The sequence below is a fragment of the Carcharodon carcharias genome, chromosome 22 (assembly GCF_017639515.1).
Source record: "Carcharodon carcharias isolate sCarCar2 chromosome 22, sCarCar2.pri, whole genome shotgun sequence".
In the NCBI taxonomy this organism is placed as follows: Eukaryota; Metazoa; Chordata; class Chondrichthyes; order Lamniformes; family Lamnidae; genus Carcharodon; species Carcharodon carcharias.
Genome location: NC_054488.1, coordinates 21257127 through 21284547, shown reverse-complemented (window position 1 = coordinate 21284547; position 27421 = coordinate 21257127). Strand labels below are relative to the sequence as shown.

General features: G+C 42.5%; 1 protein-coding gene across 7 annotated transcripts in view; it reads right to left on the bottom strand.

Annotated features, from left to right (window-relative positions):
- LOC121293715 (caskin-2-like) overlaps positions 1–27421 on the bottom strand; it is a 296419-nt gene that overhangs the window by 67812 nt on the left and 201186 nt on the right. For all 7 annotated transcript variants that reach the window (XM_041216912.1, XM_041216911.1, XM_041216913.1 and 4 more), the window contains 2 exons: positions 25137–25232; positions 4369–4499 (listed from right to left, as the gene is read on the bottom strand). In XM_041216912.1, coding sequence (XP_041072846.1) covers positions 4369–4499; positions 25137–25232 — 227 coding nt within the window. The remainder of the gene's footprint in view (positions 1–4368; positions 4500–25136; positions 25233–27421) is intronic.

The following is a 27421-nucleotide window of genomic DNA, read 5'->3' as shown; positions in this document are numbered from 1 at the left end:
TTAAGTACTTTTGAATTGTAGTCACTGATATAATGTAGGCAAAGATATCAAATAGCAGAATAGGCTCAAGGGGCAAATGATCGGCTCCAAATGCATATGTCTGTATGTCATTCTGGATGGATGAGATGAGCTGGGCTAGATGGTCTTTGTCATCCATAATTATCTTGTGAACAGGGGGTGGAATCATGGCTGGAGTTCTGTTTATTTCATTGATAATGGAAGTTTACAGTGAGCAGGCTTTGTGGGGTGAAATTGCCAGGACAGGAAGGCTTAATGGATTCAGAATGAATCAGTAACCTGTTTTATCCTGGACATGATTCTCAAAAGTCTTTTCCATTGACTTCAATCTTGTCCTTTTGTCCATTGCCTATCATCTCATTCTATCTTGATGTCTTTAAGAGTTTTTTTATGGTATTGAAATATCATGAGTTTTGTTTTGTTGCACAGCCCTTATTGAAAATATATTGTATTCTGAAGCAACAATCAGCAGAGTCTTCAGACTTGCCAATCAAGAAAACACAGATACAATTGTGAACCATTCAGTCTTTGTCCTCTGACCTCTTAAAAGTAGTGTCACACAGCGACACCTGAAGGTTCCTATGCTTCTCACTGACAGTGAAGACCTATGTTGTTCAATCATTCCACTTTGTTGCTCAGGAGTCATTTGATTTTTCTACCCTGTGAGATTACTGATAAAATAGAATCCAATTACACCCCTTGTACAAAATAATTATATTGAATATCATCAAGCAACCAGGCAAGAAAAAGACTTCTTCTACTCCTACAGAATGGAAAATACCTTGTGCAGTTTATCTGGGTTGCAAGTATTGAATCTTTCCCCAAATATGAATTTACTGTCACCGTTCCATAAGGTGCAATGTGCAGAACATGCTAATGAGGGCTGAGGCAGTCACGGAAATCAGTGTTATCATCTGCATAGTGTTATAAATAACTAATGGGATATTTACTTGTCAAATTAACAATATTGCACCTTGCTGTTAAAGTAAAATTTGTACTCTTTGGTTTGTTTAATAATTGTGGTGGGATCACCTATAGGGTGCACACAAACTAACACTGCATTATATTGTTGCTGCTCTTAATATTAATGACCCATGCTGCATATATATTGAACAACATTTGTAACCAGATCAAAAATAGAATTACCTGGAAAAACTCAGCAGGTCTGGCAGAACTGCTGAGTTTTTCCAGGTAATTCTGTTTTTGTTTTGGATTTCCAGCATCCGCAGTTTTTTTGTTTTTATCTTTGTAACCAGATGCCAACAATGGCATTATCATTTTACTAAGACCTTTCTGTGATTACTTAGTGAGTTGACTGATGAATCTGGAAAGGGGCAAAAATATAATGCATGACTGAGGTGCTGGGGGGAGGTGGGGGCAGTGTTGAGGTGGAATAAGGGTGCCTGAAACAGGAGAAGCATCAGGGCCCATGATTTCTCTCCCTGGCCCTGACCACCCCTGGAAAGAACACACAGAGTGAGGGTGGGTCATGATGACCTCCACAGTCAAATAGGCGTTGGTTCACATGTGGCTGAAGTACTGCAATGTGGTGGAGTCTATGGAACTGTAACCCAGCAACAAGAGGAGAAGGATTAGGGGGACTAAAAACAATGATAGGGGTGGGAAGTGTGCGGTGCTGATAGCGAGACCCACTGCATAAAGACCTAATGCTGTACAATGCATGGCTGCAGAGGATCGTTAACAGCCTTACTCTGTATACTGGGTGACAGGATGTTTGGAGGTATGATTCCCACTGGTCCCTGTTTGTACCCAAAAGGTGCACATGCTTGATTTCACTCCAGATAGCAGCCAGGGGAAACCATCCCCACCCGTGGGTGCAATAATAAATTTATCTGAAAGCCAGAGGGCGTACTGAAAAAGTTCATGTCCTGTCAGGAGTCGGATTGACAGTAAGTCTGTTTATAATTTAACGGCTCATCAGTCAGGAAACTGGGCATGAAGCGTGGTAACTGACCTGGCTAGCTCACTGGGAGAGATCAGTGCTGCTCCCCAATCAGATACAGACGTCCGTTAGGCAACAGAGCCCTCCTGGCTGTTAGGACTGTCCCAGCCACCTCCTCTATGCCAGCTTCTCCAACTTACAGAGGGAAAAATCAATGTCTGTTCAGGGGATTGTGCGTCACTCTGAGCACTATCCAAGTGATTTACAACCTTACTCTAAAACACGGACCCATAAATCAATAACATGGGGCTATAACAAACAGACTGTCTGGAGTTTGATAGACAGGGAATGAGGTTAACACATCATGATTACTTACATACACACAGACACTCGTAAGCTTTACTCTGTATCTAACCAGTGCTGCTCCTGTCCTGGGAGTGTTTCATGGGTGAATGTAAAGGAAACTTTATTCTCTACCTAATCTGTGCTGTACCTGTCCTGGGAGTACTCAATGGGACATTGTAGAGGAAGCTTTACACTGTAACGAACGAGTGCTGTATCTGTCCTGAGAGTGTTTGATGGGACAGTATCGAGGGAGCTTTACTCTGTATTTAACCCATGCTGTACCTGCTCTGGGTGTGTTTGATGGGACATTGTAGAGGAAGCTTAACACTGCATCTAACCAGTGCTGTATCTGTCCTAAGAGTGTTTGATGGGACAGTGTAGAGGGAGCTTTACTCTGTATTTAACCCATGCTGTACCTGCCCTGGGTGTGTTTGATGGGGCAATGTAGAGGGAGTTTTACTCTGTACCTAACCAGTGCTGTACCTGCCTGGGTGTGTTTGATGGGACAGTGTAGAAGCTTTACTCTGTATCTAACCCCGTGCTGTACCTGCCCTTGGAGTGTTTGATGAGGACAGTGTAGAGGGAGCTTTACTCTGTATCTAACCCCGTGCTGTACCTGCCCTTGGAGTGTTTGATGGGGACAGTGTAGAGGGACCTTTAATCTGTATCTAACCCTGTGCTGTACCTGTGCTGGGAGTGTTTGATGAGACTTCTGAGTAAACTACACTGACTTAGAATGATATTGTGTAAATATTAATGTACGCGTATTTAACAAATCTTGATGCAGCTGCTGCCTCTGGTTGTGGCAGTTTAGCTCATTTAAAACAAAGTAATCACTAACCTCACTAGAACCAGCTTTTGGCTCAGTGGCAGCTTTCCAGCCACTGGTCCAGAGGTACAGAGTGATCTCCACACAATCCCTGTGAACGGAGACTCTCGTTCTGAAATCTGGATAATGTCCTATGGGATTCTTATCTCAGGATCAGAGGTTTCTCTCCATCGTGTGGGAGCCCTTACAAGACTAACCATCCATGCTGTACAGTATAAAGATGGTAATGGGCACGGAAGGAGTGTTCAGCTTGTCAGACTGATGACCATGCTGTAATCTCTTCCACTATGTTCACACGTTCCCCAAAACACGGCGTGAAATCATGAAAACAAATATATCAACTCCATTAAAAAGCAGAACATTAATATTAGCCACATGGCGGCCATCTCCTTTTATTCCCTCCTCTCATGTCCAATGACCAGTGAGAAGGTGGAGATATGGTAAAGATAGTTGGCAATCATTCAGTTGTTCAACACTCCAGGTCTTAATTGACTACAGATAGTGGCCCTGCTCACTGAGACGCAATCTACGACTGGAAATCCAGCCCAAGGAGCCAGGACTTAGTCTGCTCTCTGGATCCCCAACATGCAATGTGAAACTCTCTCTAATTTCCATTTTAGAGCTGTTAGAATGCAAAACTTTTCATCATATGGGGTACAACAATAACTTGCATTTATATAGCACCATTAACATGAGCATAATAAAAGCAGGAGATATTAGGGCAGGTCACCAAAAGCTTGGTCAACGAGGTAGTTTTAAAGAAGCGCCCTAATGAACAGAGAGGCTGGGAGCTTTAGGGAGGGAATTCCAGAGCCTAAGGAAGCTAGGTAAATACATGAGGGATAAAGAAACAGAAGGATATGCTGTTCAGGTGAGAGGAAGTAAGGTAGGAGAAGGCTGGTGTGGAGTATAAACATCAGAATGGCTGAATGGCCTGTCTATGCGCAGTAAATTCAGTGTAGAAGTGAATTGAGCCTGTGATTCAGTCACAATTTCTGCCCTAAAAGGTTAATGGTCACAAGGTGCCTCCCATATAGGTTCACCAACAGCCGAACAGCACTGACAGCTGATTCCATCGAGACAGTCAGCCACAGTCACACGATTCATTGAAAGGTTTGAATTCTAAACCAGACGACCTCATCACCTTCATGGAGATCTCTTGATCCTAGGATAACCTGATTTGTACACTTCTCCATAAGTTAATTACATTTCATATCAGGGCCAAACCGTGTGGCACAACACAAGGGCAAGCATTAAAATAAGATGGCCATACCTGATAATGTCCTTGTGCCCATTCTTTGCAGCCAGATGCAGCGGCGTGGTGAAGTTGTTATCAGTGCTGTCTTTGGACTGACCCTCCAGCAAGGCGACGCACATGTTACTGTTCAACAGAAGCTGTGCGACCTGGGCATTAAGGCAAGGGAGAGATGAATCTGTCAGAACCATTGAAAATCCCCCAAAGATTACCTACTTGAATTCCAGGGATTCTGTCTACTCAGTGATTCCAGTCTTGATCCAATTTGGAGCCTGACTGAACTTTGACATCCAACAGGGCCTAGCTGTTGCTAATCAAGCCTCTAATTTAGGTGGTATAGCAGATCACAGTTTAGGGTGGCATTTGCAGATGGTGTTGCTGACCGAGTTTTGATTTATGTTTCTGCTCTCCTGTTACTGATCTCTCGACTGTCTGGAAAGGCATTCAGCCACCATGAAGGGCTGACAGCTGTGTCTCTATCGCGATGGGGACTGACCTTCCCCTCCCACTACCCAAAACCCCCTTCTGCTGCCTTTCTGGTTCAATAGCAGCCTCACTCCAGCACCACAGCTGAGTACTGCCAAATCCCAGCTTGAAAAGTCAGTCACAGCTAATTCCTGAACCAGAACTTCTTCCTTGAGTATCTGTCTCCACACATCTTGGCTTTCCCATCCTACTCCTTCCCCAAAAAGGCCACATAGCTCATGGAGGCAGCACTCTCTCTCCTCTGAGTCGGAAGGTTGTGGGTTCAATCCAGGGACTTGAGTACAAGGTGTAGGCTGACACTCCAGTGCAACACAGAGGGAGTAATGCATTGTCAGAGATGCCGTCTTTCAGATGAGGCATTAAACCAAGGTTCACAATGATCTCTCAAATGGGTGTAAAAGATTCCAATGCAGAACTGGAAGAAGAGTAAGGGAGATCTCTCTGATGTCCTGGTCGATTTCTAAACCGAAGTCACTAAGAATAGATGAAGGGCTCAATTAGAGAGCTTGCAGTGAACAAATTAGTTACTCTATTTCCTACATTACACCTATGGCTGCGGTTCAAAAGCACTTTTATTGGGTGCGAGCACTTTGGGAACGTCCTGAGGTTGTGAAAATCATTATATAAATGTGAGTCTTTCATAGGCAGGCCAGTTAATGTCCCTAGATGTTCCACAATTGCCGTCCATTGCCTAGCCCTCGGTGACCATTATTTACGTGTGAGCAGTGTCAGCTAATGCTGTTGGGTTATTTAACTACAGGGGTCAGCAGGACCCAACCCAACTCAACCCCAACTGATGCCCGCTCATGGATGCATCTCAGCAAAAGCCAATGGGTAGTGATGAGAAGCCTGGGTGATTTCCCTCTCTGTAACCTGAGACATGAAGGCCACTCTGGTACAACAACAGAGGATGACCAACTCAGCATTGACTAGGGTTCAAACCTGCAGGATGTACAGGTCTGTCTGGCTCTGGTACTCACTCCATAAATTCCCAGGTGGACCCTGTGTTGCTGCTGTGTGGTGAGATGCCACGGAGGTGAAATTTGCTTTTGGTAGCTGTGCGAAACAAGCAGAATTGCATGGGCCATCGATGGAGCTGAATATTGGGTGGAGTGTTTAACAAGTGGCTGACACATCTGCTATGTGCTACTGTCTGAGGCGGATTTCTATCCCCCCCCCAAAACCGCAAAGTCTTCCTTCCTAAACTGGTGACATTTTGATTGGTGAATGAGACAGCCAATGGCATTGGAAGAGTTCAATGGAGGAATTAATCTAAACTGTTGCTGGGGTGCAGGTCTGCTGCTAGCCAAGGGTAGGGCCTAGGTGCGTCTCCTCCAACTGCCAACTTATCCTAATGAGGCAAGGGAAGTAAAGCCCATGGTCTGACTTCACCTAGAATGAGGCCATTGACCCAGGGGGAATTAATTCAATTATGAGGGCCTAGATAAAGTGGATAGTAAGGCCCAATTCTGTGAGTACAGAAATCCATAAGTAAGGGGTATAGATTCAAAGCAATTGATACAAGGATTAGAGGGGAGTTGAGGAGAAATTTTTTCACTCAGTGGGTGGTGGGGTCTGGAATTCCGAGTTTGAAAGGGTGGCAGAGACAGAGACCCTCACCATATTTAAAAAAAAATACTTGGAGAGACACTTGGAAGGTCGTAAACTATAGGGCTACAGACCAAGAGCTAGAAAGTAGGATTAGAGTGGACAGCTCTTTCATGGCCAACCCTGAAACAATGGCCCTTCTGTGCTGTAACTTTCCTGTGTTGCTAAACAGAAAAGGCTGGGGACAGTGCAGAGGTGTTGTTCACCAACTGCAGTGAATGGATCTCATCAGCATTGATCCATTACTGACTGATATGAAGTGATATGGAAGTCCCGGTAAATCATCAATAGCAGGTGGCTCCCTGATTATTTCAGGAACATACGGAACAGGAGAAGGCCATTTAGCCCCTCCAGCCTGCTCCGCCATTCAATTGGATCATAGCTGATCTTCAGATCAACTCCATTGTCCCGCCTGAGCTCTATACCCCAAGATACCCTTGCCTAACAACAATCTCTGGATCTCAGTATTGAAAGCTCTGATTGTCCCCCAATACCCACAAACTCTGGGGAGGAGTTTTCCAGATCTCCACTGCCCTTTGTGTGGAAAAATACTTCCTGACTTCCCCCCGAACGTTGTAAGATTACATCTCCTCGCCCCTGATTCTTCCCATTAAAAAAAAGTTTCTTTCCAGCTCTCTCTCTTCAAGTAGTGGTCTTGATGGGGCAAAGCAAGGTAGACAGGCGCCAAGAACTACCTCAACCTGTACGAGGATTGAACTCACATCATTGGCGTTAAACTGCACCACACCCTAGCTGTCCAGGCAACTGAGCTGTCTACCATATTGAATTCTTCTATCATTTTAAACACTATGATCAGATCACCCCTGAATCCCCTGTCATCAGGAGAAAAAAGTGAAGTTTACACAACAATTCTTCAATGATCTGCTATTCCCAGTTCACCATTGTTCTCAACACCTAGGTTGGTCCTAGGTTATCAATGATCAGCCCATTCCCATGTCAACTTTCAGAATAAGCCTTTATTACTGAGTAGTTAGGGATTGGTGTCATCAAGCTATCCACAGGAGAAAATTGCCAGGTTATGGTAATAGGGATAAGAGATCAAATGAATAAAAATGGAATAGAAAATTCTTAATTATCTGGATACAAGGGATCTCCACAATCTGATAGCACCACCTGTGTGAGAGGATTTTAACGAGCTTCATCCCCACTCACAATGCCTGTGTGCATAAATCCTACCAAACATTTTCAACATTTTATTTGGGTTAAGAGGAATGGATTGATTTTATTCATGAGCATCCATTAAGCATTGGACATGTCATTGAGTGGGCTGTGCTGTTGCACGTTTCGTTCACAGTGTATTTGCATTTGTACATCCAATCTGCTGTCACGGTTGTACACACTTGGATGGTGTTAAATAAAGAAAGACTTGTGTTTATCTAGTACCTTTCACAAACTCAGAACATCCCAAAGTTCATTACAGCCAATGAAGTGTTTTTGAAATGTAAGGGAATGTAGGGAAACAGGGTCTCCAATTTGCACACAGCAAGATCTCAAAAACAGCATTGAGATGGCAGACTAGTTAATGTGGTTTTGGTGGTTTAGGGGTAAATGATGGTCAGTAACCTCACCAGTTCTTCTCCAAATTGTGCCAGGGGATCCTTTACATCCAGACAATTTAATATCTCATTCACAAGATGGCACCCAAAACAGTACAGACGTCCTACAATATTGCACTGAAGAATCAGTGAGATTTTGCATTCAGTGGGTTTGGGCTTAGGGGTTTCTGACTGAGAGGGAGAATGCAACCAACTGAGTCGACATTAAAAGCTACAAGAGCCAAAATTAACACCTACAGGAGCCAATGTTGATAATTAGAGGGGCCAAAATTAACATCTACAGGAGCTAACGTTGATAGTTACAGGAGCCAAAATTAACACCTACAGGAGCCAAAATTAACACCTACAGGAGCCAACATTGATCGCTACAGGAGCCAAATTGACACGTACAGGAGCCAACATTGATAGCTACAGGAGCCAAAATTAACACCTACAAGAGCCAACATTGATAGCAAGAGGAGCCAAAATTAACACCTACAGGAGCCAACATTGATAGCTACAGCAGCCAAAATTAACACCTACAGGAGCCAACACTAACATATACAGGAGGCAACATTGATAGCTACAGGAGTCCATGTTATAACCTAAAGGGTCAATGTTAATGCCTACATGAGCCAAGGTTAATTACCACATGCGCCAACATTAATATCTGCAGGCTCCAAGGTTAACACCCACAGGAACGAATTATAACACGTACCCACAGGAGTAAATGTAAACATCTACAGGAGCCAACATTAATACTTACAGGAGTCAATGTAAATACCTATAGGAGCCAACATTAATACCTACAGGAGACAATGTTAATACCTACAGGAGCCAACATTAATACCCCCATGAGTCAACATAAACATCTACAGGAGTCAACATTAATACCCACAGGAGCCAATGTTAATACCTTCAGGATCCAATGTTAATACCTACAAGAATGAACATTAATACATACAGGAGCTAAAAACAAAAGGAGCCAATGCTAATACCTCCAGAAGCCAACGTTAATACCTACAACGGCCAATCTTAATACCTACAGGAGCAAATTTAACACCAATAATAATCAACAATAAACCTACAGGAGCTAATATCAATACCTACAGGAGCTAACATTAATGCCTACAAGGGTCATTTTTAATACCTACAGGAGCCAACATTAACATCTCCAGAAGCCAACATTAATACCTACGGGTTAAGAACTATAGGAGCCAACATCAACATCTACAGGAGTCAACGTTAACACATACAGAAGCTAACGTTAATAACTACAGAAGCCAATGTTAATAACTACAGGAGTCAATGATAATACCTACAGGAGTCAATGTTAATACCTACAGGGAACATTAACACCTACAGGAGCCAATGTGAAAAACTACAGGAGCCAACATCAGTACCTACAGGAGTCAATGTTAACACCTACTGGAGCCAATGTTAATGCCTTCAGGAGCCAACGTTAATGCCTGCAGGAGCCAACGTTAATACCTACAGGAGCCAATGTTAATACCTACAGAATCCAGTGTGAATAACTACAGGACTCAACATTAATACCTACAAAAGCTAACATTGACACCTACAGGAGCTAACGTAAACACCCACAGGAGCCAACATTAATAACTACAGGAGCCAATGTTAATACCTATAGGAGCCGACATTAATATCTACAGGAGCCAATGTTAATACCTACAGAAGCCAACGTTAATACCTACAGAATCCAACGTTAGTATCTACAAGAGTCAACATTAATACCTACAGGAGCCAACATTAATACCCACAGGAGTCAACATAAACATCTGCAAGAGCCAACATTAATATCCACAGGGGCCAACGTTAATACCCACAGGAGCCAACATTAATATCTACAGGTGCCAATGGTAATATCTACAGGAGCCGTGTTAATACCCATAGGAGCCAACATAAGCATCTACAAGAGCGAACATTATTATCTAAAGGGGCCAAAATTAATAACCACAGGAGCCAACATTAATATCTACAGGTGCCAACGTTAATATCTACAGGAGCCAATATCAATACCCACAGGAGTCAACATAAACATCTGCAAGAGCCAACATTAATATCTACAGGGGCCAACGTTAATATTTACAGGAGCCAACATTAATACCCACAGGAGTCAACATAAACATCTGCAAGAGCCAATATTAATAACTACAGGTGCCAACGTTAATATCTACAGGAGTCAACATTAATAACTTCAGATTCCAATGTTAATATCTACAGAGGCCAACGTTAATATCTACAGGAGCCAACGTTAATACCTACAGGTGCCAACATTAATATCTACAGGGGCCAACATTAATATATACAGGAGCCAACGTTAATACCTACAGGAGCCAACGTTAATATCTACAGGGGCCAACACTAATACCTACAGGATTCAACGTTAATACCTACAGGTGCCAACGTTAATATCTACAAGAGCCAACATTAATATATACAGGAGCTAACGTTAATACCTACAGGTGCCAACGTTAATATCTACAGGAGTCAACATCAATAACTTCAGATTCCAATGTTAATATCTACAGAGGCCAACGTTAATATCTACAGGAGCCAACGTTAATACCTACAGGTGCCAACATTAATATCTACAGGGGCCAACATTAATATATACAGGAGCCAACGTTAATACCTACAGGAGCCAACGTTAATATCTACAGGGGCCAACACTAATACCTACAGGATTCAACGTTAATACCTACAGGTGCCAACGTTAATATCTACAGGAGCCAACATTAATATATACAGGAGCTAACGTTAATACCTACAGGTGCCAATGTTAATATCTACAGAGGCCAACGTTAATATCTACAGGAGCCAACGTTAATGTCTACAGGTGCCAACGTTAATATCTACAGAGGCCAACATTAATATATACAGGAGCCAATGTTAATACCTACAGGGGCCAACGTTAATATATACAGGAGCCAACGTTAATACCTACAGGACCCAACGTTAATATCTACAGGGGCCAATGCTAATACCTACAGGAAACAACGTTAATACCTAAAGGGGCCAACATTAATACCTATAGGTGCCAATGTTAATATCTACAGCAGTCAACATTAATATCCTCAGAAGGCAATGTTAATATTTACTGCAGCGAACAATAATACCTACAAAAACCAACATTAATACCTGCAAGAGTCAACATAAACATCTACAAGGGTCAAGGATAATACCCACAGGAGCCAACGTTAGTACCTACAGAAGCCAACGTTAGTATCTACAGGAGCCAACGTTAATAGCTACAGAAGCCAATCTTAATATCTACAGAAGTCATTGTTAATACGTACAGAAGCCAATGTTAATACCTCCAGAAGCCAACATTATTACCTACACGAGCCAACATCAACATCTACAAGAGTCAGTGTTAACACCCACAGGGGACATTGTGAATACCTACAGGATCTAATGTGAATACCTATAGAATCCAAAGTGAAAACCTACAAGACTCAACATTAATACCTACAGAAGCTAACGTTGACAACTACAGGAGTCTACATTAATACCCACAGGAGCCAATTTAATATTTACTGGAGTGAACGTTAATACTACAAAAACCATCATTAATACCTGCAGGAGTCAACGTAAACATCTACAAGGGTCAACGTTAATACCCACAGGAGCCAACGTCAATACCTACATGAGCCAACGTTAATAGCCACAGGAGCCAATGTTAATAGCCACAGGAGCCAATGTCAATACACACAGGAGCCAACATTAATACCCACAGGAGCCAATGTCAATACCCACAGGAGCCAATGTCATAACCCACAGGAGCCAACGTCAACACCTACAGGGTGAATGTCAATACCACAGGAGCCAATGTTAATACCCACAGGAACCAACGTCAATACCCACGGGAGCCAATGTTAATACTTATAGGAGTCTACATTAATACCCACAGGAGCCAATGTTTATATTTACTGGAATGAACATTAATACTGCAAAAACCAACATTAATACCTGCAGGAGTCAACGTAAACATCTACAAGGGTCAACGTCAATACCCACAGGAACCAATGTCAATACCCACAGGATCCAATGTCAATACACAGGAGCCAACGTCAATATCCACAAGAGCCAATGTCAATATCCACAGGAGCCAACGTCAATATCCACAGGAGCCAATGTCAATACTCACAGGAGCCAATGTCAATACCCACAGGAGCCAATGTCAATACCTCCAGGAACCAATGTTAATACCTACAGGAGCCAACATTAATAACCACAGGAGCCAACGTGCAGACCTCTAGGAGCCAATGTTAATAGCTACAGGTGCCAATGCTAATACCTACAGGAGACAACATTAATACCTACAGGGGCCAACATTAATACCTATAGGTGCCAATGTTAATATCTACAGCAGTCAACTTTAATTCCCGCAGGAGGCAATGTCAATATTTACTGCAGCGAACATTAATACCTACAAAAACCAACATTAATACCTGCAAGAGTCAACATAAACATCTACAAGGGCCAACGTTAATACCCATAGGAACCAACGTCAATACCCACAGGAGCCAATGTTAATACTTATAGGAGTCTACATTAATACCCACAGGAGCCAATGTTTATATTTACTGGAATGAACATTAATACTGCAAAAACCAACATTAATACCTGCAGGAGTCAACGTAAACATCTACAAGGGTCAACGTTAATACCTACAGGAGACAACATTAATACCTACAGGAGACAACATTAATACCTATAGGTGCCAATGTTAATATCTACAGCAGTCAACTTTAATACCCGCAGGAGGCAATGTCAATATTTACTGCAGCGAACATTAATACCTACAAAAACCAACATTCATACCTGCAAGAGTCAGCATAAACATCTACAAGGGCCAACGTTAATACCCACAGGAACCAATGTCAATACCCACAGGAGCCAATGTTAATACTTATAGGAGTCTACATTAATACCCACAGAAGCCAATGTTTATATTTACTGGAATGAACATTAATACTGCAAAAACCAACATTAATACCTGCAGGAGTCAACGTAAACATCTACAAGGCTCAACGTTAATACCCACAGGAGCCAACATCAATACCCACAGGAGCCAACGTCAATACCCACAGGAACCAATGTCAATACCCACAGGAACCAATGTCAATACCCACGGGAACCAATGTCGATACACAGGAGCCAACGTCAATATCCACAAGAACCAATGTCAATACCCACAGGAGCCAACGTCAATATCCACAGGAGCCAATGTCAATACTCACAGGTACCAACGTCAATACCCACAGGAGCCAATGTCAATACCCACAGGAGCCAATGTCAATACCTACAGGAACCAATGTTAATACCTACAGGAGCCAACATTAATAACCACAGGAGCCAACGTGCATACCTCTAGGAGCCAATGTTAATAGCTACAGGTGCCAATGCTAATACCTACAGGAGACAACATTAATACCTACAGGGGCCAACATTAATACCTATAGGTGCCAATGTTAATATCTACAGCAGTCAACTTTAATTCCCGCAGGAGGCAATGTCAATATTTACTGCAGCGAACATTAATACCTACAAAAACCAACATTAATACCTGCAAGAGTCAACATAAACATCTACAAGGGTCAACGTTAATACCCACAGGAGCCAACGTTGATACCTACAGGAGTCAACGTTAATGGCTACAGGGGTCATTTTTAATACCTACAGGAGCCAACATTAATATCTACAGAAGCCAACATTGATAGCTATAGGAGCCCAAATTAACACCTACAGGAGCCAACATTGATAGATACAGGAGCCAAAATTAACACCTACAGGAGCCAACACTAACATATACAGGAGGCAACATTGATAGCTACAGGAGTACATGTTATAACCTAAAGGGTCAATGTTAATGCCTACATGAGCCAAGGTTAATTACCACATGCGCCAACATTAATACCTGCAGGCTCCAAGGTTAACACCCACAGGAACGAATTATAACACATACAGGCGCCAAAGTTAATACCCACAGGAGTAAACTTAAACATCTACAGGAGCCAACATTAATACCTATAGGAGATAATGTTAATACCTACAGGAGCCAACATTAATACTCACATGAGTCAATGTAATCATCTACAGGAGCCAACGTTAATACCCACAGGAGCCAATGTTAATACCTTCAGGATCCAATGTTAATACCTACAAGAATGAACATTAATACCTACAGGAGCTAACAACCACAGGAGCCAATGCTAATACCTCCAGATGCCAACGTTAATACCTACAACAGCCAATCTTAATACCTACAGGGGCAAATTTAACACCAATAGTAATCAACAATAACACCTACAGGAGCTAATATCAATACCTACAGGAGCCAACATTAATACCTACAGGGGGCATTTTTAATACCTACAGGAGCCAACATTAATAACTACAGAAGCCAACGTTAATAACTACAGGAGTCAACGATAATATCTACAGGAGTCAACGTTAATACCTACAGGGAACATTAACACCTACAGGAGCCAATGTGAAAAACTACAGGAGCCAACATCAGTACCTACAGGAGTCAATGTTATCACCTACTGGAGCCAATGTTAATGCCTGCAGGAGCCAACGTTAATGCCTGCAGGAGCCAACGTTAATGCCTACAGGAGCAAACGTTAATAATTGCAGGAGCCAACGTTAATAACTACAGGAGCCAATGTTAATACCTACAAAAGCCAACGTTAATGCCTACAGAAGCCAACATTAGTATCTACAGGAGTCAGCATTAATACCTACAGGAGCCAATGTTAATACCTACAGAAGCCAACGTTAATACCTACAGAAACCAACGTTAGTATCTACTGGAGTCAACATTAATACCTACAGGAGCTAACATTAATACCCACAGGAGTCAACATAAACATCTGCAAGAGCCAACATTAATATCCACAGGGGCCAACATTAATACCCACAGGAGCCAACATTAATATCCACAGGTCACAACGTTGATATCTACAGGAGCCGATGTTAATACCCATAGGAGCCAACATAAACATCTACAAGAGCGAACATTATTATCTACAGGGGCCAACGTTAATAACCACAGGAGCCAACATTAATATCCACAGGTGCCAACATTAATATCTACAGGAGCCAACATTAATACCCACAGGAGTCAACATAAACATCTGCAAGAGCCAACATTAATATCTACAGGGGCCAATGTTAATGTCTACAGGAGCCAACATTAATACCCACAGGAGTCAACATAAACATCTGCAAGAGCCAATATTAATACCTACAGGTGCCAATGTTAATATCTACAGGAGCCAACGTTAATACCTACAGGTGCCAACGTTAATATCTACAGGGGCCAATGCTAATACCTACAGGAGACAACGTTAATACCTACAGGGGCCAACATTAATACCTATAGGTGCCAATGTTAATATCTACAGCAGTCAACATTAATACCCGCAGAAGGCAATATTAATATTTACGGCAGCGAACATTAATACCTACAAAAACCCACATTAATACCTGCAAGAGTCAACATAAACATCTACAAGGGTCAATCATAATACCCACAGGAGCCAAAGTTAATACCTACAGGAGCCAACGTTAATGTCTACAGGGGTCAATTTTAATACCTACAGGAGCCAACATTAATATCTACAGAAGCCAACATTAAAAGCTACAGGAGCCTATCTTAACATCTACAGAAGTCATCGTTAATACGTACAGAAGCCAATGTTAATACCTCCAGAAGCCAACATTATTACCTATGTGAGCCAACATCAACATCTACAAGAGTCAGTGTTAACACCCACAGGGGACATTGTGAATATCTACAGGATCTAATGTGAATACCTGCAGAATCCAAAGTGAAAACCTACAAGACTCAACATTAATACCTACAGAGCTAACGTTGACATCTACAGGAGTCTACATTAATACACACAGGAGCCAATGTTAATATTTACTGGAGTGAACGTTAATACTACAAAAACCAACATTAATAATTGCAGGAGTCAACGTAAACATCTACAAGGGTCAACGTTAATACCCACAGTAGCCAACGTCAATACCTACATGAGCCAACATCAATAGCCACAGGAGCCAACGTTAATAGCCACAGGAGCCAATGTCAATACACACAGGAGCCATCATTAATACCCACAGGAGCCAATGTCAATACCCACAGGAGCCAATGTCATAACCCACAGGAGCCAACGTCAATACCTACAGGGTGAATGTCAATACCACAGGAGCCAATGTTAATACCCACAGGAACCAACGTCAATACCCACAGGACCCAATGTTAATACTTATAGGAGTCTACATTAATACCCACAGGAGCCAATGTTTATATTTACTGGAATGAACATTAATACTGCAAAAACCAACATTAATACCTGCAGGAGTCAACGTAAACATCTACAAGGGTCAATGTTAATACCCACGGGAGCCAGCATCAAAACCCACAGGAGCCAACGTCAATACCCACAGGAACCAATGTCAATACCCACAGGATCCAACATCAATACACAGGAGCCAACGTCAATATCCACAGGAGCCAATGTCAATACCCACAGGAGCCAATGTCAATACCCACAGGAGCCAATGTCAATACCTACAGGAACCAACGTTAATACCCACAGGAGCCAACATTAATAACCACAGGAGCCAACGTGCATACCTCCAGGAGCCAACGTTAATAGCTACAGGGGCCAACGCTAATACTACAGGAGACAACATTAATACCTACAGGAGCCAACATTAATATCTATAGGTGCCAATGTTAATATCTACAGCAGTCAACATTAATACCCGCAGGAGGCAATGTCAATATTTACTGCAGCGAACATTAGTACCTACAAAAACCAACATTAATACCTGCAAGAGTCAACATAAACATCTACAAGGGTCAACGTTAATACCCACAGAAGCCAATGTTGATACCTACAGGAATCAACGTTAATGGCTACAGGGGTCATTTTTAATACCTACAGGAGCCAACATTAATATCTACAGGAGCCAACATTGATAGCTATAGGAGCCCAAATTAACACCTACAGGAGCCAACATTGATAGATACAGGATCCAAAATTAACACCTACAGGAGCCAACACTAACATATACAGGAGGCAACATTGATAGCTACAGGAGTCCATGTTATAACCTAAAGGGTCAATGTTAATGCCTACATGAGCCAAGGTTAATTACCACATGCGCCAACATTAATACCTGCAGGCTCCAAGGTTAACACCCACAGGAACGAATTATAACACATACAGGCGCCAAAGTTAATACCCACAGGAGTAAACTCAAACATCTACAGGAGCCAACATTAATACCTATAGGAGATAATGTTAATACCTACAGGAGCCAACATTAATACCTTCAGGATCCAATGTTAATACCTACAAGAATGAACATTAATACCTACAGGAGCTAACAACCACAGGAGCCAATGCTAATACCTCCAGATGCCAACGTTAATACCTACAACAGCCAATCTTAATACCTACAGGGGCAAATTTAACACCAATAGTAATCAACAATAACACCTACAGGAGCTAATATCAATACCTACAGGAGCCAACATTAATACCTACAGGGGGCATTTTTAATACCTACAGGAGCCAACATTAATAACTACAGAAGCCAACGTTAATAACTACAGGAGTCAACGATAATATCTACAGGAGTCAACGTTAATACCTACAGGGAACATTAACACCTAAAGGAGCCAATGTGAAAAACTACAGGAGCCAACATCAGTACCTACAGGAGTCAATGTTAACACCTACTGGAGCCAATGTTAATGCCTGCAGGAGCCAACGTTAATGCCTGCAGGAGCCAACGTTAATGCCTACAGGAGCAAACGTTAATAATTGCAGGAGCCAACGTTAATAACTACAGGAGCCAATGTTAATACCCACAGGAGGCAACATCATAACCCACAGGAGCCAACGTCAATACCTAGAGGGTGAATGTCAATACCCAGAGCAGCCAATGTTAATACCCACAGGAACCAATGTCAATACCCACAGGAGCCAATGTCAATACCCACGGGAGCCAATGTCAATACCTACATGAGCCAACGTCAATACACACAGGAGCCAACTTTAATAGCCACAGGAGCCAACGTTAATAGCCACAGGAGCCAACGTTAATACCCACAGGAGCCAATGTCAATACCCACAGGAGCCAACATTAATACCCACAGGAGCCAATGTCAATACCCACAGGAGCCAATGTCAATACCTACAGGGTGAACGTCAATACCCACAGGAGCCAATGTTAATACTTATAGGAGTCTACATTAATACCCACAGGAGCCAATGTTTATATTTACTGGAATGAACATTAATACTGCAAAAACCAACATTAATACCAGCAGGAGTCAATGTAAACATCTACAAGGGTCAACGTTAATACCCACAGGTGCCAATGTCAATACCCACAGAAGCCAACATCAGTACCTACAGGAGCCAATATTTATATTGACTGGAATAAACATTAATACTGCAAAAACCAACATTAATACCTGCAGGAATCAACGTAAACATCTACAAGGGTCAACGTTAATATCCACAGGAGCCAATGTCAATACCCACAGAAGCCAATGTTTATATTTACTGGAATGAACATTAATACTGCAAAAACCAACATTAATACCTGCAGGAGTCAATGTAAACATCAACAAGGGTCAACGTCAATACCCACAGGAGGCAATGTCAATACCCACAGAAACCAACGTCAATACCCACAGGAGCCAATATCAATACCCACAGAAGCCAACGTTAATACCCACAGCAGCCAACGTTAATACCCACAGGAGCCAATGTCAATACCCACAGAAGCCAATAACATAACCCACAGGAGCCAATGACATAACCCACAGGAACCAACGTTAATACCCACAGGAGCCAACGTCAATACCCACAGGAGCCAATGTCAATACCCACGGGAGCCAATGTCAATACCTACATGAGCCAACGTCAATACACACAGGAGCCAACTTTAATAGCCACAGGAGCCAACGTTAATAGCCACAGGAGCCAACGTTAATACCCACAGGAGCCAATGTCAATACCCACAGGAGCCAACATTAATACCCACAGGAGCCAATGTCAATACCCACAGGAGCCAATGTCAATACCTACAGGGTGAACGTCAATACCCACAGGAGCCAATGTTAATACTTATAGGAGTCTACATTAATACCCACAGGAGCCAATGTTTATATTTACTGGAATGAACATTAATACTGCAAAAACCAACATTAATACCAGCAGGAGTCAATGTAAACATCTACAAGGGTCAACGTTAATACCCACAGGTGCCAATGTCAATACCCACAGAAGCCAACATCAGTACCTACAGGAGCCAATATTTATATTGACTGGAATAAACATTAATACTGCAAAAACCAACATTAATACCTGCAGGAATCAACGTAAACATCTACAAGGGTCAACGTTAATATCCACAGGAGCCAATGTCAATACCCACAGAAGCCAATGTTTATATTTACTGGAATGAACATTAATACTGCAAAAACCAACATTAATACCTGCAGGAGTCAATGTAAACATCAACAAGGGTCAACGTCAATACCCACAGGAGGCAATGTCAATACCCACAGAAACCAACGTCAATACCCACAGGAGCCAATATCAATACCCACAGAAGCCAACGTTAATACCCACAGCAGCCAACGTTAATACCCACAGAAGCCAATGTCAATACCCACAGAAGCCAATAACATAACCCACAGGAGCCAATGACATAACCCACAGGAACCAACGTTAATACCCACAGGAGCCAACGTCAATACCCACAGGATCCAATGTTAATACCCACAGGAACCAACGTTAATACCCACAGGAGCCAACGTCAATACCCACAGGAGCAAACGTCAATACCCACAGGAGCTAATGTTAATACTTACAGGAGTCTACATTAATACCCACAGGATCCAATGTTTATATTTACTGGAGTGAACATTAATACTACAAAAACCAACATTAATTCCTGCAGGAGTCAACGTAAACATCTACAAGGGTCAACGTTAATACCCACAGGAGCCAACATCAATACCCACAGGAGCCAATGTCGATACCCACAGCAGCCAACGTCAATACCTAGAGGATCCAATATAAATACACAGGAGCCAACGTTAATATCCACAGGAGCCAACGTCAATACCTACAGGAGCCAACGTCACTACCCACAGGAGCCAAAGTCAATACCCACAAGTGCCAATGTCAGTACCCACAGGAGCCAATGTCAATACCCACAGGAACCAACGTTAATACCCACAGGAGCCAACATTAATATCCACAGGAGCCAACGTGAATACCTACAGGAGCCAACGTTAATAGCTACATGAATCAATGTTAACACTATTACCTACTGGAGGCAACATTAGTACCTACAGGAGATAACATTAATACCTCCAGAGTTTAACACTAATACCTACTGGAGGTAACATTAATAACCACAGGAGCCAACATTAATACCTTGAGGAGAGAACATTAATACCGACAGGGGCCAGCGTTAATACCTACAGGAGTCAACGTTAAAACCTACAGGAGCTTCACTACAGACTATATATCACTTTCTAGAATTAATGTATGGTTCCTCTGGTATTTTTGAATGTATGGTCTGATAAACATCAAAACAGGCAAATCTGAGAAGAGCCCTTTGGCCCTTCCAATATCCAAATCTTCCTATTGCAGGATTAATTGACCATCTCTGGTGGTTTTAAATCCTCTGCTCCGCCTTTGCCAGTTTTTTTTTTGAAGTGATAATATGGGGTTGCTTTCTTTATGGACCACTCAACGTTTGACTCGCAGATATCCAAAGGCATTGCTCATTGTGAGTTTGAAGATGTGCTATTTCCTAAAAATAGGGGTGTCATTAACAATATGTGACAGCTAAAGTATTACAGGAAACAGGTGAGACACTTATAAAAAAAATGTATTCCTTCACAGAATATGAGCGTCGCTGGCTAGGCCAGTATTTATTACCCATCCCTAGTTGCCCTTGAGAAGGTAGTATTGAGCTGCCTTCTTGAACTGCTGCAGTCCACATAGTGGAGGTTCATCCACAATGCTGTTAGGAAGGGAAATTTCCTTGTTGGAAATGCCCACGATACACATAACTTTTAATTACATAGAGATAGACATTAATGAGATTCGTCCTTCAATCAAACACTGCCTAGATGAGTTTCTCTCTGAATTTCTTGCAGCTTGTCCTATAATATTGAAGCTCAGTTCTGGTCCTTCATTGTGCACCCCCTGCAATACAGCAGGGCAGCCAGAATTGAACACAATACTCCACATTTGACCTGCCATGATTATGTTAGAGGGGCTGAATGGCCTATCTTTGTTCCTATCGTCTGAATACTGTAACTTGTGTCAAATTGCATTATACATTCCTTCAGCTTCTTAGACTCACTCTGCCATATGCCCTCACATTGAAAGTATCAGGTTCACTATTATACTCAGGTTTCTTTCCCCAACTATTTGCCGCTAGTCGATTCATTTCACACTCATGACTCACATCTTCCGACCTTTCTGAAATATGGTATTGTTTTCAGCGTTAAGTTGCCCAATTCTATATCTTCCTTCTATGCTGCTCTCCCTATTTTAATGTCATCGTCAAGTTTGAGAAACTAACATCTGATTTTTGCTCTTCATCACATTTTGAGTAGATTAAAAACATTAGAGAGTCAAGCACCAATTTCTGAGGGACTCTATTCAACCCCGGTCTACCATTCCAACTCTCAGAAGCAAACTGTGTTTCCTAATTTTAACACCTTCTTGAACCAGTCTCATTCCTGACTCTTGATTTTGGTTTCATTGGAAGTCTTTCATGAGGAACTTTTATCAACAGCTTCCTGAAAATCCAGATTAACCTTACCATCAGACAGTTCCACTATACCCCGATCTATCTAAAACATCAAGGTCTTGGCTGTCAAATTTTGCTGCTTGTTATTTTATACCAAGACTACAGTGCATCTCATTCACCATGAGTCTTAGAGGTGCAATGTATGAAGCACATTTATTCTGGGAAGATTGCACCTTTTTATGTAAAGGTAAATTTGTCAAAATAAAGTCAAATTCATTCAGTTATCAAATACTGCCTGGCTGTCAGACACTGACAGTGTGTGCCTGTGTGTATTACTTCACTGAATTAGTCCACTAGCTCAGAGCTTTTTGTTTGATCACTCATTAATATTCATCCCCTCGTCTCTCAGGGGAATCCTGTGGATGCACAAATCCCACAGTATTTACCCAGTTTATTCAAACCACTCGTGACTGCTGTCAGGAACGACAGTTCTACGTTGATTCTATTGCATTGAGAAGCCTCAAAGCAAACTCGCCAGGAAAGCACACTACATTGCAGGAATTAAAACATCAAGATCTTGTCTGTCAAACTTCACTGCTTATTATTTTATACAAAGACTGCAGTGCATCTCATTCACTATGAGTCTTTCCTGTCCTATTAGAGATGAAATGTATGAAGCACAGTCATTCCTTCAAGATCAGTCTGTTAAAAAAAAATCCTATTTTACATCAGAGCAAATGACTGGACAACAGAGACTGCTGTCTTCCCATTTTAAATGTAGTGAACAACACTGGATAGGAGTGCACAACACTGTGCAACTGGCATCTGCCTACAATGTGGAAAATTGTCCAGATTTGTCCTTTACACAAAAAGCTGGACAAATCCAACCTGGTCAATTACCGCCCCATTAGTCAACTCTTGATCAGATGGGGTCATCAACAATGCTATCAAGCGACACTTACTCAGCAATAACCTACTCACTGACACCCAATTTGGGTTCTGCCAGGGCCACTCAGCTCCTGACCTCATTATAGCCTTTCAAACATGGACAAAAGAGCTGAAATCAAGAGGTGAGGTGAGAGTGACTGTCCTTGACATCAAGGCAGCATTTGACCAAATGTGGCATCAAGGAACCCTAGCAAAATTGGAGTCAACGGGAATTAGGGGGAAAACTCTCTGCTGATTGGAATCATGCCTAGCACAAAGGAAAATGGTTGTGGTTGTTGCAGGTCAATCATCTCAGCTCCAGTTCATCACTTCAGGAGTTCCTGAGGGTAGTGTCCTTGGCCCAGCCATCTTCAACTGTTTCGTCAATGACCTTCCTTCCATCATAAGGCCAGAAGTGGGGATGTTCGCTGATGATTGCACAATGTTCAGCACCATCCGTGACTCCTCAGACACTGAAGCAGTCCATGTCCAAATACAGCAAGACTTGGACAATATCCAGGCTTGGGCTGACAAGTGGCAAGTAACATTCGCGCCACACAAGTGCCAGGCAATGAACATCTCCAACAAGAGAGAATCTAACCATCGCCCCTTGACATTCAATGGCATTACCATTGCTGAATCCCCCACTTTCATCATCCTGGGGGTTACCATTGACCACAAACTGAACTAGACTAGCCATATTAATACTGTGACTACAAAAGCAGGTCAGAGGCTAGAAATCCTGTGGTGAGTAACTCACCTCCTGACTCCCCAAAGCCTGCCCACGATCTGCAAGGCACAAGTCAGGTGTGTGATGGAATACTCTCCATTTGCCTGGATGAGTGCAGCTCCCACAACATTCAAGAAGCTTGACACCATCCAGGGCAGACCAGCCCGCTTGATTGGCACCACATCCACAAACGTTTACTCCCTCCACCACTGGCAAACAGTAGCAGCAGTGTACCATCTACAAGATGCATTGCAGAAACTTACCAAGGCTTCTTAAACAGCACCTTCCAAACCAACAACTGCTACCATCTAGAAGGACAAGCTCAGCAGATACATGGGAACACCACCACCTGGAAGTTCTCCTCCAAACCCCTCACCATCCTGACTTGGAAATATATCGCCATTCCTTCACTGTTGCTGGGTCAGAATCTTGGAAATTCCTCCCTAACAGCACTGTGGGCTGGGCAGTACGTGCTGCTCTAGCCAGTGATAACCCCATCCAATGAATGAATTAAAAAATAGATGTTCTACATTCATGTCTTGGAATGAGGCAAATGTTTCCAGCGCCCTGAGGGGGTTGTTCTTTGCTCCCGGGCCACTTCTAGAGAAGGGGAGAAAATGGAAAGGAAAACAAAACTCAGACATCCTGCACCAGGCTCTGAAGCACCGGCATCAAGGTCCATGGTCAAAGGTGGCTCAGTACTGAGCTTTCTAACTATTCAGGTTCCAAAATTGTGTGGACACACCTGCAACTAGGAGACAAAGTGGGACCTGAAGTGAACTGGCCACCTTTGAATAGGTTTGACTGTTGTAGCCAATCCCGCAATTCCTAATCCTGATGCCCACTTTCACTGCAATTCCCAATCCCCACTCTCACTGCAATTCCCAATCCCCACTCTCTCTGCATTTCCCAATCCCAATGTCCATTCTCTCTGCATGTCCCAATCCTGATGCCCATTTTCTCTGCATTTCCCAATCCCGATACCCATTCTCTGTGCATTTCCCAATCCCAATGCCCATTCTCTCTGCATTTCCCAATCCTGATGCCCATTCTCTCTGCATTTCTCAATCCTGATGCCCATTCTCTCTGCATTTCTCAATCCCGATGCCCATTTTCTCTGTATTTCCCAATCCCGATGCCCATTCTCTCTGCATTTCCCAATCCCGATGCCCATTTTCTCTGCATTTCCCAATCCCGATGCCCATTCTCTCTGCATTTCCCAATCCTGATGCCCATTCTCTCTGCACTTCTCAATCCTGATGCCCATTCTCTCTGCATTTCCCAATCCTGATGCCCATTCTCTCTGCATTTCCCAATCCTGATGCCCACTCTCACTGTAATTCCCAATCCCGATGCCCATTCTCTCTGCACTTCTCAATCCTGATGACCACTCTTGTCCCTTGCTGATTATGCACCATCATCCTCAGTCTGAATCCTCACAATTGTACAGCAAATTCACTAGATCACAACGCTTAGTCCCTTCTAAGCAGTGATCTTATAGCTACTTTATTGGCCTCATTTGTGAAACTGTATCTGACTTCTCTGTTGATGTAGAGCCATAGACTCCATCAATGACATCACAGAGATGGCCCTGATTTACTGACAGGTGCTAACAGGCACAGAGTGAATAATCTTACCTTCAGTCTGCCAAACTCACACGCAAGGTCCAGTGGCGTTTTCTTTGCCTTATTTATGATGCATGGGTTGGACTGGTGCTGTAGAAGCATCTCGGACTGTGACAGAAAATAAGCACAATGTTGATAATAGAAGGTGGACAACGCCTACTGAATCCCATCTCTAGGCACAGATTACAGAATCCTTTATTTCATCCTTTCCCCAGCTTCACTGCGCTGACCCACATCTCCATTACTGAGCAAGACAAAAAATTCATCAAAACCTTTGACTATCCTTATATGGCCTCTTCTACATTCCACACATATTTTGAGAGATTTCTAAACAGCCTTTTTTTTGGATTGCTATCACTACAAGAGTAAAAAGTACAATCCAGAACTGGATAGATAACTCCTGGACAGCTAAAATCAGTCTGTAGCAATCCACCCTTTCCTTCTGTAGTATAAAGAGTTAGCAGAATGGATATCCTAATCTCCAAGATACATGATGATATAGGACTGACCTCAGGCAATCATGTGCTAGGTACTCTAGGCAGCAGACAGGTAGCTCTGAGGGGAAATGTGCCTTCCCTGTAACCTACAATGTACTTAATGTAAATACACTAGTTTTTAAGTAAATACCCTGATACACCTGCAGCTCTTCCTTGTTAGAATCCTGGCTTACCACATTCTACAACACCTCGAAAAGGTCAAAATTCACCCCACTTCAGGATTCAAGCACACAATTGTTCACAACTGAAGCAGAACATAGACTCCAGTGCAGCACTGAAGGACTGCAGTACTGCCACATCATAGATCCTACTACAACAATGACAACACTGTATTTTTATAGCATTTCTCACTTAATAAAACATTCCGCAGTGCTTCACAGAAGCATTTTAAAGTAAAATTTGACATGAGGCAATATCAGGGCAGATGACCAAATGCTTGCTCAAAGTAGTAAGCTTTAAGGACTGTCTTAAAAGGGGTAAGAGAGATTGCTGTAAGTTCTTGTTGTTTTTTAAGTTCCCAGATGTTGTTAGTAATCACATTTTCACTTTGTAAAGATCAGAGACTCTTTATGTTTAATTTTCCCATGCTGTCTAGATCAGAAGTGAAACCGGATTGAACCGCCTCTGTGCACATCACTTCAGTCTCTAGTGTAGCCGTGAAATGTGACCCACTGGAACACTTACACACAACACAAGTTCCTAGCTAAGTAGTTTCTAACTGTTCATTGATATTTACAGATAATACAATAATATATAACACAGATAGAGATTTATGCAGGGAATTCCAGAGCTTAGGGCCCAGGCAGTTAAAGGCATGGCTACAAGTGGAACAGCGATTAACACTGGAGTTGTTCAAGCTGCCAGAATTTGAGGGGTGCAGGTATTTCAGGAGAGCTATGGGGCTGGCGGAGATTACAGAGGTAGAGAGGAGCAAGGCCACAGAAGGATTTGAAAACAAGGATTAGAATTTTAAAATTGTGATGTTGCTTCACTGGCATTCAATGTGGGTCAGTGAGCACTGGAGGTAGTGGGTGAACGGGACTTGATGTGAGTAAGAATATGGGAGGCAAGAGTTTTGGATGACCTCAAGATTACAGAGGCTAGAATGTGGGAAGACAGTCGTGACTGCGTTGGAATAGTTAAGATGAGTTGAAGCAGGGGCGATCGTACAGGAGCAATGTGGTATTGTCCAATCACAGACTCCAGTGCAGCAGTGAAGGACAGCAGTATAGCCAGTGCTGCTATTCTTCGGATGAAAGCACGAAAGACTTGAATTTGCTTATTTGTCTCTCAGAAACGTCTACAGGTGTTGGGTTATTATGAAGTGCAATTGTTACTATAAAGATGGATGTGGCAGCTAGTCTGAGCACGAGATGTCACAAACAGCAATGAGATGAAAGGCTAGTTAATCTGTTTTAGTGATGTACTTTGAGGGAAAAATATTGGCCGAGACACTGGGGAGAATTCCCTGCTCTTCTTCCAATGGTGTCATAAGGTTTCCAAATCCATATGAACCACTAGAAATGGGTGAAAGTCATCGCCTCTGACAGTGCAGCTCTCCCTCAGTATCACTCTGGAGTGTCAGCCTGGACAATGTGCTCAAGTCTCTGGCTGGCCTAGTTATTCATCTCTTTGTTGCCGATGGGATGTTGTTGACAAGGAAACTGACTGAAGTATTTATGTAAACAACAATCACTGCGCTGCAGAGGAAACCTTCGTGTGGAGTATCAGAGATGCTTTGACTACTTGGCAAAGTACTATAGAAATGTATGTTCTGTTTAGTTGTTTGAGAATTTCCAG